This window comes from Poecilia reticulata, chromosome 14, assembly GCF_904066995.2.
Source record: "Poecilia reticulata chromosome 14, P_reticulata-male-v2, whole genome shotgun sequence".
Lineage (NCBI taxonomy): Eukaryota > Metazoa > Chordata > Actinopteri > Cyprinodontiformes > Poeciliidae > Poecilia > Poecilia reticulata.
Window position 1 is genome coordinate 24,178,656 of NC_088843.1, and position 19,096 is coordinate 24,197,751.

Sequence of the window (19,096 nt, forward strand, 5' to 3'; positions counted from 1 at the left end):
ATGGTCTTAATGGTCAGATTCAAAACTTACCTGCTGCACTTTGAATTACAAAAAAAAGTACAAATACCATTTGTTTAGTACAAGGGTATGAAAAGGTTTGTTTAAATGTCCAAAATCCATCCATCCATTTTCTATACACCCTTGTCCCTTTTTGGGTTTTGGTTTCACCCTTTGGTCACTTTAATCTTCTGAAATCTGCCATGTAGCAAAAAAAAAAATCAACCTGCTGGCAAATATTTTAAATCTCAGGATGAGTTTGATTCCACAAGATGGACATAAACAATTTTGGCAAATAGAAGCTTATAGTAATGAAAGTATGACACTATTTATCATCTTTATGTCAAACAAAGCTGTAAATAGCACCTTTAGCACCATAATAGCAATCATACAGAAGACTTAAAGTGAGGTTCTGTTATCAGCAATAGTTAGCATGCTAGCTATTCAGCTTGAAGCTAAATATTTATCTTCAAATTAAATATTTAGTTGGCAAACTAAATATTCACATTACAAGCCAACTAATACTTAGTTTGTAATGTAAATATTTAGCTAACTCAAAGACCGGGTGTCGTAACTCCTCTAAAGGTCGAACCTCTTAATGCGCATGCGTACTCATTGCATATGTTATTCTGACAACGTATGCTCATCAGACAGAACATGGACCCTAAATGGTTAGTTGGTTTGCAAAATAAACGTGCTTATCTAGGTTTTTCAGAATTTTTTTCCACAGACTTTAAAAAAGTTGCAGTCCACTGTACCGCAGGCAAAAAAAAAATAATAATAATAATAATTAATGGAGCGTCTGTTAAAAACATGTGAAAGCGGTTGAGTTGGTCTTTTCAATCACTCTTGTCTGCGTGCCCAATTGGTTTTTCATCACTCGTGCCTTTGAGCTGGTGGTTTTCCATCCACTTCCTGTATTTGGCCCTGGTCTTCTTGTAGCCGAACCTGGCGATGTCCACCATGAACAGCCAGGCTAGCAAATACATGACCACGCCGCCGAGCTTCATTATCAGCAAAGTCCTGGGCGAAGTGAGCTCGCAGTAAAACATGACGGTTCCCACGCCGACGCGCACTGTGGCGAACAGCAGGATGAAGAGCAGGTCCACGGCGTCGCCCAGCAGGCTGTCGTAGAGTCCGAGCTGGCGGAGGAACCAGCGGCTCTGCAGCAGCGGGTTGGTGATCTCGCTACCGAAGATCACCCCGCAGGTCTCACAGCCCGACACCCCCATCAGCAGCGCCAGGAGGATGCCCACGATGCTCGCGGCGTGATGCGCCAGCATGACTGGGCCCTCGCTCCGGTAGCACACGCACCAACCCAGGTCAAAGAAGAAGTAGCCCAGGCAAACTGCCAGGGCAAATATCTGGAGGTCAGTGTTTTCTGTACCTGCAGAGAAGATATATATATATATAAAAAGTCTTAATGTTACTATTTAACCAATAACTTCTGTCTCCAAATCATTTATTGAGAGCTACAGGTTTAGTGTGGGACTTTTAACCCATATTATTTGCAAAGCTACACCCACCAAACCGGTTTTTGTGTCCATTCTCAACATGTCTACAGATTCAACTGCAGCAGAATGGTTTCTGGTCTTTTTTGAACTTCTGGGAATAAGACTTGCAAAATTATCTCAATAATTCATAATAAAAACCACTTAATATTTGGTTTAAACAAAGAGAACCATCGTAATTTGGCTTTGGATTTGTTGTTCTGAGTAACAATCCGCCATGTTTGCCTTCAAACTGAATCATCACATCACAGTTTCTGTGTTTTGCGCTGCTGACCTGCATGTGTGAAGGGCCAGGGACCGTCAACAAACACAACGTATGCTGTCAGCAGCACTATGATGACCCCATGGGTCAAGGTGACCAAGCGGCAGTTCCACTCGGGCCCTCGCTGAGAGAAGGTGGAGCAGAACAACAGGTAGAGGCACAGCCAGCCAATCAGGCTGCAGATCACCTCCAATGCAGGCATGGCAGTCTGGATGGACGTAAGACTGGACATGGACAAAGATATATTAGTGTTGGCATGTTTTGATGTCATATAGTAGATGAAAAGATTATACATTTTACCTAGAATATACACTACAATATAGCTTTTTTTTTGTGTGGAAATTTTAAAAATATATTTAGGCTTTCAAAACGCTCTAATCTAATTGGTTAGTTGTGACCTCATCAGATTACCAGGCCTTGTACACACCCACCTGAATAAAAAACATTTTCTTTCTTCACATAATTTTAAAAGTTAATATAATACACATAGAATCGGTTTTGGAATGGTTTTCATCCACACTAACCCCCACAAATGTACAATGACGTATTAAGGCCGCTGTAGATTGAAAAAAAAATCTACAGAATAAATTCCTGCCAAAACTCTGAAATGTTCTAAAAGAAATCAAGTGATTTTCTGAGTTTCAAAAGTCAAAGCTTTCAACTTTTGAAAGTTCAAAAGTTTAAAACTTTTGACTCAGAAATGTATTTGTGTTTTCTGAGATTGTTCTCAAAATCTGAATTATTTCTAGCAAATTTTCAACTTTTCAAACTCAGATTTTACATTTTTTTCTAGAAAATTTTAGATCAATTTTCAGATGCACTGCAGCTGTGGAAGATTCATACTCATTTTCAATAATAGGCATAAACTTAGAACTTAGGCCTGGTGTTTTGTGCCTTTGGTAAGGCACAGACCCGCTAGTGGATCGGAGAGTTTCTTACATCAGAGCTTATTCAGCAAATGTTTTTCTGTCTCCTCTTTACCACATCAGCTTTTTTTCAGAAAAGCCAAAAACCACTTCAGGTGAAAACTTTTTTGCAAAATTAAGGAAGTTATTTCAAATGTTGCTGACAACATTTCCATCAACATTTTCTGATGAAATTCTTTAAAACAAATGTTTATGGCAACACAGTAACAGCATTATGTGAGGGGCTGGGACAGTCCTGAAGGAACACAGAGCTACAGTGAAATTTTAAAGCATAATCATGTGTTAAGATGGTCTAGTCAAAGTCTAGACCTAAATCCAAGACTTAAACTTTGATGTTAACAGACATTCTGACCGAACCCGAGCTACTTTAGTCACAGCTTTCACTCTGTAGACGAACAAAACTGGCAGAGACAAACCCAGAATACTTTTAGTAAAATGTAGAATCAAAGGAGTTGATTACTTTTTTATGCAATATGCTTGAGACTTTTTAAACAGAGCATCATTTTGCTTCCATTTCACAACCATTCACTACTTTATTAGTCTGTCTTATAAAATCCTACCATACATATGAATAATAAATACATCTCCAAGACGCTTTTTAAAATAATGTAGTTTTTTTTGTCATAACTTTTCTGCTTCGCATAAAAATAAAAAAAATATTTTAAAGTATTAAAATTAATTACAGTGCAAAGTCAAATAAAATGACTTCTATTACTGAAGGCTGCAGATATATGAGAAATACTTAATACTAGTTTTATGCAGAATTTTTGGGCATATCTTTGAACCCAAAGTGTTTATTTTAAAAGAGTCTCCGACTCACCTTAACTCCCCGTTCCATCAGTTCTCAGATTCATGTTTCACTGAGTTTTCCTCAGCCTGCATCGTCCTTCCTGCTCCATGAAGGCATAATAATAAAGACTCCAGCAGCAGTTTTCAACCAGACACACACTCAGTCTGCTAAGTTGGCAGAAATGCCTTGTGCAGGCCACCGTAGACAGTCGGTGAATCCTGAATCCCTCCCTCTGGATCTCACAGTTTATCCTCTTAAAGGATTAGAGTCGCTACTTCTCGGCAGATACCTGCTTTTAGACGGGATGGCCGATATGAGGGGGCTCATTCAGCAAACCAATGAAACCTCGATATAGCAGCTGGTTAGATTAATTACTTGTTTCAGACATCAGCATAATTATTCAGCTGCAACAAGATCATCAATAGATGATGGTGAGGGGAGCTGTTAAAATGCTGAATTGCTCATAGGGTTAAAACAATCAGATTGATCATGATCAATCGATTATTCAAGTAATCGTCAACAAATTTAATAATCAATTAATTGTTAACTGGCTCAAAACAATGCCATTTTCTGAAAGGACAACACACTCAGAGCAGTAATTAAACCAAAACTCTATGAAAATATATACATTATGCATTTAAAATAAAAAATAAAAACCCTTTGTCTGTACATATGTAATGCCCCAAACTCCTCAAGTGGCAGTTTTAGCTTCATCCTGTTAAAATTCTGTAAAGAAAAAGAATCCATTTAAGCACATTTTCCTATTTGTTGGTTAATTCAAAATGTAATAAGCAAAACTAAAGTTTGTTGCACCAGATTTGTGATGCATAGAAGTTGAATGCTGCTTCTCCACATTTAGTTCTGGGGGTGCAGCTCATTTTAGGCAGTAAAATGTTAATTTTCTTATGTAAAACGGAATTTAATTATTTGTTTATTTTATGTATTTTTAATATTGTTTAAAAGAAATGGTTAAATGAAAAATTGGCAAAGAGTTCCACAATTTTTTTTATCTGATTACTTGTCAAAATAAGTGTTAAAATAACCGCTAGCTGCATTTCTAAATGATTTCTAGGACTTTTATCTCTCCAATAATCTAATGTCATCAGCTTAAATTTTTGTTTCTGAATGGGAATCATAAAGCTTTGTAGTGTTAAGTCCAGAATGGTGATGTTTGTAAAATATAAACAGACACCACGTGTAACATTCAGACGCATTGCAGCTCTAGACGCTACGCTCACACCCTCTGATGAACTTTCAGAAGCACCTCACCCCCTGTGTGTGACGTATTTCTGTGCACAGACAGGAACAGAAGCAGCTTCAGAGCTGACTCAGGTGAGGCGTTTCCACATGACTCACCTGGCAGGTTGTTCAGCCGCTGTTGATGTGGGGCCGATGAGCCGTGAGGTTAAGGTCAGGCTCTCACCTGACCGACTGTCCTGCAGCATTAACTCGTTTCCAGATCAGCTCTAATCCCGCACGACAGCGGATTGTCGCTTGATTGTGCACAGTTCAAACAAACACATCTGTGCTCATAGTTGTGCTCACTGAACTGCTTTTTGTCCATAGTGCACATTAATAAAATGAAGAAGTCTTAATCTGTGCAGCAAAATGATTTAATGGGAAAACATGTAATATACTCAGGTGGCGGGTTGAGAGGCGGACATGGAATTAATATTATCAGGAAATTTTGAAAATATAAAAATCCTGAAGAGGTAAACAGTAATTAGTTTTCAGTTTGGTTTTCATTCATTCTTTTTGCATTTGTGCCCTCTGTGGCCATTTGTATCATTATATTTAAACTTTTCATACTGTATTGGTTTGTTTCTAGTGCAACACTTTTCACTTACTTTGTTTTAATTTATGCCATGAATAGTTTTTTTTATGTTTTAACTTTTTTCATCTTTCATCTTTTTATAATTCTCCCCTCTCTTTTCTTAGCTCTGTCTAATCATATTCTTTAATAATTGATTACCTGATTTAGTCTTTTTCTTGTTTTTATAGAGTAAGTCTACCCTCCGTTCCAGCAGGTGGCGTTGTGCTTCCTAAATGGAATTACATTTTACTGTAAGGAGAATTGTACCGGAAGTTTATACTATTCTGTCTCATTTAGCTAAAAGTAAACTATAATGACAGTAAAACGTTTTATATATCTTCGTCTTATCTACTCCATGTTCTTTAGATTTGACAATTAATTGCTTTTCGGGAAGGAACGTGAAGGTGAAGGTGAGTCCAGACGCTACTCTGATAAAACGTGGAGCAGTTTGTGGAATTTCGTAACTTTTTCTACAAATTTAAGATTAATTTAAATGCTTCAAAGAACACAATTTCATTAGAAAAACTTGAACTGGTAAATATGCATTAAGAGTAACTTTATTATAATTCGGCGTTGACAGATTGTTTAAACACCCCTTCATATTTCAGTGGTGGGATCAATTTGATAATTTTTACTTGGTTGTCTGGAACGTTTGAAAAACGTTTAATCCACTTTTGCGGATTAAACGTATATATATATATATATATATATATATATATATATATATATATATATATATATATATATATATATATGTGTGTGTGTGTGTATTTCAGAGCTGTTGGCAATGAATTCATAGAATTTTTATGTTTATATTAAGATATTTGAAAAGAAAAAGAATCAGGGTATGACTGAAAAAAAAAACAGACGGCAAAGGAAAGATGCATTAAATAAAATGAGAAAAATAAATAATAAAGGAAACTAATTTGTAAAACAGTAAGATTAGAAGTAAAATGAAAAATATAAATCACATTTTATTTATATTTATATTTTCAAATCACATTTTTAAATTTTTGGATGCAACATCTGGTATATTAATTACTTAGACAATTTATTTATTTCTGTATTGCCCATTTTGACAGGATCAATGGTTTATTGATATACTAACTTTTTTAAAAAAAATATAAGCCATAAAATCACACCATGTGCTGATTTTATTTAGCCATTTTAAATTTAAAATACTTAGAAACGTTTCTATATGTTTATTACATCAGAATGTTGATTTGAATTATTTTTAAACATCTTTAATGATATTTGTGTCCCTCTAATTGTTTCTTCAGGATGGCTCTCCCATGTCTCTGCCCTCGCCATATGCAGTTGGCCCTGCGTGTGTGTGGCTATGCGACACTCAGCGGGGCGTCCAGACCGCAGGAGAAGAGCGGCGAGCCGGTTTTCCAGTACGTCGGCGAGCACAGAAAGCCGACGCATAAAGTGTTTGTTTGGGGCTTCAGCTTCACTGGGGCTCTGGGGATCCCCAGCTTCGTGGTGCCGGACAGCGGCAGCAAAAAACCTCGCAGATATCAGTACACTCCGTACCGCCTGGAGACCGCAGAGCAGGTAAACATCACTAGCCGCATTTCTTTTAACCATATAGAATTGCGCAAATTGAAATGACGAAAATAAATGTGCTTAACAGAAACACACCAATCTTGAGATAACTGACCTTTTTTTCGATTGGTTCAGAATAGTTTCACACTGCTTTCCACATTTTTGTATATAAAAACATTTGAAAACCTTGTTGATCTGTCACATAAGATCCAAGTAGAAAAACATTGTAGTTTGACTTAGTTTAGATTTTTGTTATCTTAAAGGACTCTTGCTCTTGTGTTGTAGATTTCATCGGCTGCTTGTGGTTACGGCTTCACTCTCCTGGCTTCTTCAACCAAAGACGTGACCAAACTTTGGGGCATGGGCCTGAACAAGGACTCCCAGCTGGGCTTCCAGCGCACACAACACAACCGCTGTAAGAGCTGGGCTGCTGCTGCTTCCTTCTTTTGTTCTTACACCGCAAAAACAAAAAATTTTTCCAAGTATTTCATGGTTAGTTTCTTGTGCAAATATCTTATAGCATGTAAAATAAGACAAAACTAACTCACAGGTACCTCCTTAGTGAGATGTAGAAGCTTGAATAGTGATTAATTCTTGAATAGTGATGAAGTGACCAATTTCACTGGCAGATTATTCCACTTGTAACAAGACGTTTTTGTGTTTCCATTAAGCAGATTTATTTTCAGAATGTCAAATTGTGCAAATATATGGTCAGTGGAAAAGCAGCTTCTGTCAGTTTTAAGTAGATAAGTGGTGTGAATACTCGTCTGCCCATTACACCTAAATGTTTACATAAACCTTTATTTTTACAGAAGTGAATGAAAACTTGTTTTCAGTTCCAGATTATGGTCTGTTGTAAAGTAGATGAAAAAAAAGAAAAGAAAAATACAATTTTACTCGTTTGTGTTAAAATAAATCTACATTGTTAGATTAAATGAAAAAACTAAGGTGTTTGAATACTTTCTGTTTCTTTTGTAATGGGAACATTGGAGTTCAGGCACTTAAAAAATCCTTAAGATGTCTGGGTTTAGTATTGTTACAAAGTTAAATTTATCTAAATTTCAGCAGATCAGCTGCTCTTGGAGGTACCAAGATCCAGGAGGAAGCTCAGAGGGGACAGGGCTTTCTCTGTCATAGGTCCTAAGTTATGGAATGACTTGCCTTTGCAGGTCAGAGAGGCCCCTTCACTGTCCACTTTTAAAGTTCGTCTTAAAACCCATTTATTTTACTTGGCTTTTAACTCCTGCAGGATCTAGTTTTAGAGTGTATGTTTTTGTTTTTAAACTGTAAGAGTTTTTATTTATTTTTTTTATTATGTTGTGTTTTAATGTACAGCACTTTGTATCAGCTGTGGTTGTTTTAAAGTGCTTTATAAATAAAGTTGGTATGGTATGGTATGGTAAAACGGAAAATCTAAAAGACAGTTTCTTTGACATAGATAAACTTTTTCCAGACTGTGAGTTTCTGAAGGAATGCATTTGTTGTTGTTCCCTCCATCCAGATAAAAGTTACGACTACGTTCTGGAGCCGTCCCCGGTGGCGTTGCCTCTCTCCCAGCCTCAGCAGACCAGAGTGGTCCAGGTGTCCTGCGGCCGCGCCCACTCCCTGGTCCTCACCGACCAAGAGGGAGGTGAGAACCACAACAAATCCTGGACATCAAAGACCTCTGCTCATGTTTTCCTTTTATGAGGGAAACAAGGATGGAGAAAAAATAGAGAAAATTTAAGCCCCAAATTTTCTGAGTTTGAGTCATCAACCTCCATCTTATGTGCATCGAATGAGATCCCACAGTTTTGCTCAAAAAGTGAAATTTTTTGGCAAGATATAGTAGCTTGTTTTTCATCAGTAATTCCTTAATATTGATAAAGGGCACTTGTTTCACTGACAGATTATTTCACGTATAACAGCCCATTTTCCCATGTTGTTTACTGCCAGTGCAACTAATAATTCCAATGTTAAGGAAAACAAGCTCCTGTATGTTGCTAAAAAGTTACTTTTAATTTAGTTTTGTCTTATTTCAAGAGTTCTATGATATTTGTATTAGAAACTAGACACAAGTACTTGGTAAGATTTAGTATTTTTTTGCAGTGTAAGCATTTACCATTCACCTAATTTTTAGATTGGTGCACTGATGATTTTTTTTTTCATGCAAACAGTGTAAAAAGTTAGCTTCATGCCCTGGAACATTTAGTTTATAGTGACTTTAGCCACTCTCCAGGAAGTTTGAATACAAACCGGTAATTGGTTTGTCGTAACGTGTCCGGGTTCTTTTTTTTTTTTTGTAAAAAGAATCATGGCCAACCCAAACCAAGGTTCTGCTGAAGATTATTAGATACTGAAGATTTTATTTTTCAAGCCAAGGGTAAATCTGATTCCACATTTTCCATTTATTTCATTTAAGAGATAACTTATGTTAATCTAATCTATCAGCTCAGCTCCTCCAACAGAAACTTGCAGCTATACTTTAACCTGAAGCTGCTGCAGAAGCAAATAAACATGAATTTGGCTTTTTTTCTTCTTCTTCTTCATGGATCCATGTCGCATCGTGGCTGCCTCCATCTTTCTGCCTCTCCAGTGTTCAGCATGGGGAACAACGTGTACGGCCAGTGTGGGAGGAAGATCATTGATGAAGAAGTCTACAGGTCTGTGCTCACACCTTCACCATGAAGTATGACTTGTTTACATTGATTATTTCCTAATCCTCATGTTTTCTGTCATCAGCCTCAACATTTCGTCCATGATGCCTTTTACTAGGTTGTTTGATGTTGTGTACAGCAGTGAAATTATTATATTTTGATCATCTCACATTGTTTGCTATAAAGTGTTATATTTAACATTAAAATATACCATTTTACCATAGTGTAGAGTGACTGCAGTAACTGTGCTAACCTCCTGATGGCGCTGTTTTCCTTGTGTTTCATCAGTGGCAGCCACATCATTCACAGGATCAAAGGCTTCAGCAGCAGAGTTGTCCAGGTCAGTCTTCTGCCACAAATATGCAATGTGACAAAAAGAAAGCAAAAAGTATAAATCAGAATCTGAATATTAGAATATATTGGTCAATATATTGGTTATTTATGCTGATTGTTGCCATTGGACTGGTAAAAATGCCTGGTCAGAAGTTTGGATAACTATGAAGTATCAACTAAGGCTACAACTAACAACTTATTTTAGTAATTTATTATTTAATTGATTATTGTGAGGATTAATTAGATAAAAAATTGCTATGTTCTGCCCATTTTTTGCTTAACCACTTAAGCTTATTTTATACAATGTTAGAAATGCATTAAAAAATGCAAGCAAACAAATAATTCACTTTCTTTTTTTAAATAAGAAAATAAGCATTTACTGTTTAGTTTTTGGCTCAACCGATTAATAATTGGTTAGAAAAATTGCTTAATTGGAGAAATGTTACAGAACATGCACCAGGTGAAGCTTAAATGTCAGGTTAGAACAGATTTACAGACAGTAGATTTTCTTTTTCATTTTAAATGCAAATATATGTGTTTTTTGTACAGTTTTGGCTCAACTACTGCTTGGAGTGTGTTGTTCTTTCAGGCAATGTTATTTTTAATCTGTATACTCAAGTTAACAAATCGATTACTAAATTAGTTGATGATTATTTCAGTAATTGATTAATGATAATTGATCTGATTGATCGTTTCAGTCCTAAGACAGTTAAAACCATTATTTAGTTTTAGTTGAATCTTACTGCTCGGGTTGAAACTGCAGCACCTCCTGATTTTGGGTTTTGTCCTCCAGGTGGCGTGTGGGCAGGACCACAGCTTGTTCCTCACTGACACGGGGAAAGTGTATTCCTGTGGATGGGGAGCCGACGGTCAGACGGGTCAGTGACATTCACACATTAACCCGAGGAGAAGATGTTTAACTGTGATTCTCAGTTTCATTATGAAAGGGTCAGAGCTTTGTTGCAGAAATGGGACAGCCATGTTGCCATTTCATTTCAACTAGTCCTCTTTCATTGTCTGGTTTTTATAGCCACAGGTGACATGAATATGGAATGTTTATCCAACGCTGTGAGAAATAATGCACATTTTTTTACAACTCTTCACTAAGTAACTACAAAGACTGTCAAATGGCCAGAAACCTCTGGATGGAGGAGGCCATATGCAGAAAGTTGTGTCTCTGAAAATGTTTTGTTAAAGCAAAACGGAGGATACAGGGATTCATTTTTAAAACTTAATAAGCACAAAAGAGACTCTAATGTCTCCACTTATCATTTTGTTACCAAATTTGCTGTGATGTGTTTGTGCAATGACAATAAAGTAAGTCTAAGTGTAAAACTGGAGTAGATAATGAGGATCATTTGCACACCCGTAGATTAAAGCTGAAATCGTTATGAATAATCGTTTGGAATCGAAAACTGATTTTGAGGAAATTCATGACACCCAAAAATCTGAATCAAATCTAGTTGTGTTGATGTGGTGGCCTCATATTTCTCAGGTTTGGGCCATCCTAACATCAGCTCCTCTCCGGTGGAAGTGGGAGGCGAGCTCGCCGGCGTGGACGTGCAGCAGATCAGCACATATGGAGACTGCAGCCTGGCCGTTTCCAGGGATGGTCAGCTGTTTGGCTGGGGAAACTCTGAGTACAGACAGCTGGCCTTGGCCACTGAGTCCACCCAGGTGAGGACGGCTGGGGAGGTTTTCAGGGTCTGAACAAGACTTCTGTGTTTGTGGTGGTGAGTTATCGCTTCAGGCACAGGAAGCTTTTCTAACAACTGGTTTGACATTTAGACTTTGACCAAGAAACCAATAGAGATGCACTGATCTGATATTGATATCTGTATTGGCTCCTATATTGAAAAATGCTTCACTTGCTTTACATTATGTTTTAATTCTTAATTGCACTTGGAGTTTGTTTGTTTTTTCAAGTTTGACAAAGGCAGTCAACTTATAATTTTTGTCAGATTCTTTATTATTTATTTTACATTGACTGTTATACTTCTACTTGCACTGACTGAACAAAATAAAGTTGTGTTGTTTTTACATGTTTGACCAAGCTTGTGAAGCTATTGGAGCAGAGTTAATAAATACATTTGTAATTCAGTACATTTATGTGAGTTAAAAAACAAACAAAAACAAAAACGTTTGAAGTCAAGTCAGCACTGTTTTTCTGTGTTGATCAATAATAAACCTCCGATATCAGTATAAGAAGTGAAAACAGTGGATCGGTGCATCCCCAGACACGACACAAAACAAGATTTTGTCAGTGATTAATGGGGAGGACCGGGACATTTCCCAGTGGGCTGGTCCAACGTTTGGGCTGCAGGGTCCGGTTTCCTCTTTATTCTTTATATTTTTTGGCCTTTATGCAGTGGTTGTACTAGTAGGGGGATCATATAAGCTGCTACTGCAGTATGGAATACAGTTTTAACATAAAATAGGTTTCCTTTGATTGTCTGTGAAGCTGATTTTATGTGAAAAACGATCTGACATAACTCCTGTATCTAAGTCGCATCCGCCTGTGCTAGCAGGTCTCGTTGTTTTGGTTTCCTTTCCAAAGACACACCCTGACGTAAAACATCAGAGGTCTTGGTCAGTGGTGTTTAAAATAGAGGAACAAAGGGTAGCGCAGAGAAGGATTAAACGGAAACGGAAACAGACGCAGCTAAATGTGCAAAAATGGTAACACTTTATTTGAAGGGGGGTGAATAAGACTGACATGACACTGTCATAAACACCTGTCATAAACGTGACATAACACCTGTCATGAACATGAATAAGCCTTCATGAATATTTATGACTGTTGTCATGAAGCGTCATTCAGTAAATTATGACACTTTTAATACGAAGTTGACATTATTCAAAATGTCTCTGTTATGACAACTTGACATTAACCAAGAAATCATTACTGATATAAATTTGTTCTAAAAGTATTATTGATTGCACTTTAAAAATTAGGTAACTTTATGTTGTTAAAGGTAAAATTTAAACAGTAATGATTTCTTGGTTAATGTCAAGTTCTCATAACAAAGACATTTTGAATAATGTCAACTTCGTATTAAAAGTGTCATAATTTACCGAATGACGCTTCATGACAACAGTCATAAATATTCATGAAGGCTTATTCATGTTCATGACAGGTGTTATGTCATGTTTATGAAAGTGTCATGTCAGTCTTATTCACCCCCCTTCAAATAAAGTGTTACCGCAAAAACTTGCGGTAACGAGCTAGTAACATCAGATGAGGACGATGAAACGGGTAAGGCAAACCACTAATCAGTCCAGTCAATGAAGTCAATGTGTGGCGTTGTAGCAAAATATGTATAACGCAACGCCCCATAACTAGGAAACTTTGTCTTGTAGCAGCTCAGTCAGAAGGAAGAAACAGCATCAAGCAGAATGAGACCACAAACCCACAAAGGACAGGTAGGATTACTTATTGAGTGGATAGCCATTATTAGAATCAATATAAAGAAGAGTCTGGTGTAGAACTGCATATAAAAAGAGCCCTGAAACACCAGATAAATCAGCTCATTACAACTGATCTGAATTGACCTGAGAACTTTGTGAAAAAATGGAGAAGTAAGATCATTTTTAAAATGTGATTTAGTGTCAGAGCAGAGCCAGGAGCTGAGTAGTAAATTCTCATTTCTTTAGACAATACTGTAATAAAGTCCTAAAGACCACCAGTCCACTGCTTAGGTGTATATTTCTGTTTATAGCTGGTCATGTTTCTTTAAAACTACTCTTATGCTGCAGGAAAAAAGATAGTAGAGTCATTAGAAAGTTGTCAAACTGTGAATCACAGATTGCAGAGAGGAGTGCAATTAAAAAAAATCTAATCATAAGGATATCTGTGAAAACTAATTTACTTGATATTTGAAATTTTGTTGTTTATTTATATAGCACATTTCAGCAACAACGATTTAAGGAGCTTTACATTCCAGTGGCCAAATAAGGAGAAATAAAAAGTTGTAATTCAGACCAGAATTAATCAATGTTCTAGTTATTATTAATCGAAGGCAAATCTAAACAACTGGGTTTTTATTTTTGATTTAAAGGAACTCAATGTTTCAGCTGTTTTCCAGTTTTCTGGAATTTTGTTCCAGATTTGTGGTGCATAGAAGCTGAATGCTGCTTCTCCATGTTTGGTTCTGGTTCTGTTGATGAAGAGCAGAACCAGAACCAAAAGACCTGAGCAGTCTCAAAGGTTGCTATGACAACAGCAGATATTTAATGTATTCTGGTACTAAGCCGTTTTCTCTCGGTTTCAGAACTGAGGTGATGTGCTCTATGTTCCAGGTTTTAGTGAGAACAGCAGCAGTGTTCTGGATCAGCTGAAGCTTTTTTTTTTTTTTTGAATGCAGACCTGTGAAGACACTGTTGCAGTAATCAGTTTGACTTAAGAGAAACGCATGGATGAGTTTCTATAGAACTTTCTGAGACTTTAGTTCTTTAATCCTGGAAATGTTCTTCAGGTGATAGAAGGCCGACTGTAACTGTCTTTATATGGCGCTGAAAGTTCAGGTCAGAGTTCATTACTACTCCCAGATTTTGGACCTGATGGTTGATTTTTAGTTGTGATAACTGAAGCTGTGTGCTGACTGTACATCGTTCCTCTTTAAGTTGTTCCTCTGCATAAAGTTTTGGCACCTTCACACATCCAGTGGATGTGTGGAATGTGGAGGTGGATGGGCTGGTTGTTAGAAATAACAACCTGCCCATTAATCTTCACTGATTAATGGGCAGCAGCTCTTGCTTCTTTGAGGTCATTGCTGATGTCTTGATGTAATTTCACCATTTAGATGAACTCTCCGCGTCATCTCCCACTAAAAGGCTGTGGGAAAGTGGTTCAGGCAGCATGTGGAGGAACCCAGGTGGCCGTTCTCAATGGTGAGTCCACAAAGGGATCGTTACCGTTTTCTTTAACTAAACCCAGGAAGGAAAATGCTGAAGTACACAGACTGATTCAGGTATCTGAAGCCTTCATGTCCTGACATTTCTGAATTCTTCCAGAAAAAGGAGAGGTGTTTGTTTGGGGCTATGGTATTCTGGGAAAAGGTCCGAATCTCTCTGAGTCTTCGTACCCGGAGAGGATTCCTCCCACTCTGTTTGGACGCTCGGAGTTCAACCCCTCTGTGACCGTCATCAAGATCAGGTGTGGCCTCAGCCATTTCGCAGCAGTGACAGGTGAGACTCAGATATGGTCACATTTTTGAGAAATTCTCCTTGACGTTTGAGTTGTCAGATCATGTTTTAAGTAGCAGAAGTGGAAACATCCGCTGGTTTCTCACTGTTTTAAGATTCTGCAGCTGAGAATAAATGTTTGAAATGTTGCATTGATGCAGTAATTTATGCAAAAGGAGCCCCAACCAAGTATTGTGCGAAAAAAAATTGCATATTTTTCAGAAACCTGACATTTGTGCTTAAAAAAATCTTGTCTAATTTTATATTCTAATTTACTGACACAGATATTTGGGTTTTTTTCCATGTGAGCCAGAATCATTAAAATTATTACTATAAAAATATTTCCCTCTGTCTATGAGAGTTTGTCTTGTTGAATTAAACAAACTTTTCAGTGATAATTTCATTTATTGAGGTTCACTTACACATTCCTAATTATATAAACCCTTTTCCCTAAACCAGGGTTCTGGAGCTGCAAGAGGCTTTTAATAACTTTGTACAAAATTGATAATTAATGATTTTTCAAAATAGGTAGAATGACAAATCCAGGTTTTACCAGTTTTTCATTTCATAAAATAATTTTATTAAGTGAGACTAAAAGTACTGATAATGTATTTATAGATCCATTTTTCTGGTTCCATTTATCATTTTGGAAACTGGAAACTATGCGTCACAAATATCAGGATCCCGTTGAAGAAGACATATCAATCCTATTGCTTGCTACCTTTTTATTTTTTTTTCCCTCTATTTAGAATGTAAAACAAGAATTATAATTGTTGTACTTTAAAAATGACAGCAAATTTTCTACAGTAGATGTTTATCAAAATGTCAGCTAACATCTGCAGCTGTGGCTTGTTTTGCTGCAGGAAGGCCTAAAATGGCTCTTTGGGTTGTTCAGGTTGCCGACTCCTGCTGCGATGCCTGAGACAGACAGACCTTTAACTCTGAGACCAGACGTTACAAACTGAAGTGTGTAGCTTTGATGTCGCCGTTTGGTTTTCAGATCGAGGTGAACTTTTCGTTTGGGGGAAGAACGTCAGAGGCTGTTTGGGTATTGGGAAGAAAGACGACCAGTTCTTCCCCTGGAGGGTGAGAACACAGATCGCATTTTGTTTTGTTTTTAGGCTAAAGGTTTTAAATGTGTTGTACAAGTCGGGTGTTTGGAGTTAGCTTTGTCTTTCATAGTCGTCTCCATCTTGTCTTCATCTATAAAGTTTTCAAATCGTAGTCACGTTTGTAATAATTCATAAAGGAACTTTTGGATGCAATATTTGGTTGGCTGTTATATGTTTATTGACAGATTCACGCTCCAAACTCCTAAAAGACGCAGAACCTTTTTGTTTTCAATGTTTGACATTAAATCAGAACGAACTTATCTTGTTTTACATCAGCTATTCTGATGATGAATGTTTTTGAAGGGTCATTTTGTTTATAGAGACTTCATAATCCATGTTATTTATGGTTTCAGTTGTTTGTGCTTTTTATTGTTTTGGGTGGTTTTATTTTGAATATTTGAAATATCTTCCAGTTACAGTGGGGAGTAGACTAATAAATGTTAATAAATGAAAGCTTATTGATCTTTGACAGGGCAAACTTGCATTATTATGCCATTATCATTATATTAGTTGAAAATGGTCTCAAAATGACAATATTATCATTTACCACAATAATGTCTGGGACAATTTATTGCCATCAAAATTTGCCATGACAGGGTTATGTGTGTTAGAATGTTGTAAGAAGACAAATGCAGTTCATTTTCTTAAGTTGAATCAATAAAAGATGAAAAATAAAAAAAAACATTGGGTTTGATGAACTTTGAGATAAATACTTTTAGTGTCCAGGTCCCTCATGAAAATGAGATCTAGATCTCAACGGGGTCTACCTGGCTAAATAAAGGAAATATAAGAATATTTTCAGTGTAGTTAGGTTTGTTGTTGACTGAAAAAGTCAACAACACATTTGTTTTTCTACATGAGTTGTGTGTAACATATTTTGCCGTTAGTTGTTTTTTTTTTTTCTTGGCCAGTTTCTTTCTAAATGAGACATTTATAGATGAGGCTCCTGATGTTAAAACCTTAAAGCTGACATGGAGTGCTTTCTTCTTCCCATGACTATGAACAGTGCTGTGCAAAAGTTTTAAACCACTAATGCTTTCAACACACTTTGCTCCAAGCAGCCAGACTTTCACTTTAAAATAGTCTTAATCAGTATTTTTGAGGCTCTCAGTGCCGTTCTTGTACCTGACTGTGACAGAATACTGAGCCGTTTGGACTTAAAAATGATAAAAGCAAACAGCCGGCAGCAGATTTTTCACAGTTTCTGTTCTGCTGATATATTTTCTGTATGTTGTTGTAAAACTCCAGAACCCAACAATTTATTTAACGTTTCACATCTGAAAAAGATTGTCTCGCTGTTTTTAACCTCTGCACCTGCTTGTTCCCCCGGAGAGCTTTTCAATTCACCTCCGCAGACGTACATTAGCATTTAAACAGGATTTGAGGGCGTGGAAGTCTCCGTGGAAACCCTGCGGGGTTTGGGGCGCACCAGGAATCAAAATAAACTGATGTGTGAACAGAAAGATGGAAACGGTTTGTGCTGCTGATGTTCTGATCTGTGCGTCTCTCTGTAAAGGTGACCGTTCCAGGTCAGGTGGTGGATGTAGCGTGCGGTGTGGACCACATGGTGGCGCTGGTGAAGTCTCTCCTGTGAGCTGGGATCCATCAGGTGACGACTGAAGGTGGAACCAGAACCAGCTCTTTGCTTCCAGACTGAATCTGGACTCATTAAATGGACTTTTTTCCCCGAGTTTTTCCAGTCGGTCGTTTTGCGTCACATAGAGATTATTTGCGACACAAAAGAAGAGAAACGGCAAAGAGCTTGGAAAATGAAGCAGTTCTGAGGAATCGGGTTCTGGTTGTTTTTGGTACTTCTGGACTTTGTGTTTGAACTGCAATAATAATGATCAGATGGATTATGCAGCAGAAAATGGACTCTGGTTGTAATAATGTAATCTGAAACTTACCATTTTTGCTAAAAGAAAATATTTGCAGATAAATAAAAGATGTATATAATAAGCACATTCTGATGTTAATTCAGTTTGTTCTATTTTATGCATCCATATCATTTTTTTGCAAGATCTTCCATTAAGCTTGTCAGTTTCTGAGATTGACTGGATGAATAAAACCTGATAATTTACTGAATCAGTTTATACCAGCGCTGTGCGTTTTGGCTTAAAAAAATAAATGAAAAATAAAATCTTATTTTCATACTAGATCTGATTTTAATAATTTTTCTTTTCTTTACAAAAAGAATATTACAAGTGACAGAAAATATTTTCAAAAAATTCCTTGTGTTTTACTCATCCCTTCTGTGAGTTGTACAGAGAGTTAGGGCTATAAGAAATTTGATTTAGTTAGAAGAATATAGTCGTAACACTAATGGTACTAAAAATGTAACTTTACGAGAAGGTAAAATTATGAGAAAAATCTTCGAGAGTTATCAAAATGTGTGATGACAAATAAATGGTCAGAGAAAACACAACTACTGAGAGCAAAGTGGAACCAGAGTAGAATTCTGTACAAATTCCTAAAGTGTTGAAGGGATGTGAATGCTTCTGTCAGGGATTGTAATGTGGTTATTTTTATTTTTATCAAGAACTGGACAGAAAATGAACTAAACGGCCAAAACGTAAGAAAAAAAAGTTTTGATAAAGACCAAGAAAGTCTGGTGCTTGGAAGAAAGATGGAGGAAGTTTGCTATGTGATTTGAAGCTGTGACCTTTGACCTCAGCACAGTGCTTTCAGCTGAATAGCTGCAGGAACCTGGGGGATTCTGCTGACGATCCACAGGATTATGTAAGAGGTAAGACAATCATGACGTGGGACAACACTGACACTCCATACAGGCTCCTGTAACCCCGCCTTGGCCGTCCTCTTTTTGTTCAGGTCAGGTCAGAGGTGAGCCCAGCAGTCGCATCATAGGAAGCAGGAGGAAGGAGACGGGTGAGCTACCTGGTTTTATGCCTCGCCTCACATAGAGCCACATTAGAAATATCTGTGTAATTACAGCAGTTATCGGCTCCTCTGTTCAAAACACAATA

At 37.1% G+C, this 19,096-nt stretch overlaps 2 protein-coding genes across 5 annotated transcripts; one reads left to right on the forward strand and one right to left on the reverse strand.

Moving 5' to 3' along the window:
- Nucleotides 1-320: 320 nt before the first annotated feature.
- Nucleotides 321-3,690, reverse strand: tlcd5b (TLC domain containing 5b). Its single transcript, XM_008428523.2, has 3 exons — nt 3,517-3,690; nt 1,783-1,994; nt 321-1,384 (listed from the first exon to the last, which is right to left on the reverse strand). Exons 2-3 carry the CDS (start codon nt 1,970-1,972, stop codon nt 837-839), a joined length of 738 nt encoding a protein of 245 aa, XP_008426745.1. The 5' UTR covers nt 1,973-1,994; nt 3,517-3,690; the 3' UTR covers nt 321-836.
- On the forward strand, nt 1,236-18,076 carry rcc1l (RCC1 like). Of its 4 annotated transcripts, none has more exons than XM_081615264.1 (13): nt 1,236-1,367; nt 6,580-6,856; nt 7,133-7,262; nt 8,349-8,477; nt 9,423-9,489; nt 9,772-9,823; nt 10,610-10,694; nt 11,312-11,493; nt 13,177-13,239; nt 14,619-14,706; nt 14,830-15,003; nt 16,001-16,086; nt 17,629-18,076. In XM_081615264.1, exons 2-13 carry the CDS (start codon nt 6,581-6,583, stop codon nt 17,704-17,706), a joined length of 1,410 nt encoding a protein of 469 aa, XP_081471390.1. In that variant the 5' UTR covers nt 1,236-1,367; nt 6,580; the 3' UTR covers nt 17,707-18,076. The 4 variants fall into 4 exon arrangements, with proteins under 4 accessions (XP_081471390.1, XP_081471391.1, XP_008426740.1 ...); XM_008428518.3 differs by lacking the exon at nt 1,236-1,367 and adding an exon at nt 5,537-5,709; XM_081615265.1 differs by lacking the exons at nt 1,236-1,367; nt 16,001-16,086 and adding an exon at nt 5,534-5,709.
- The last annotated feature ends 1,020 nt before the right edge of the window (nt 18,077-19,096 follow it).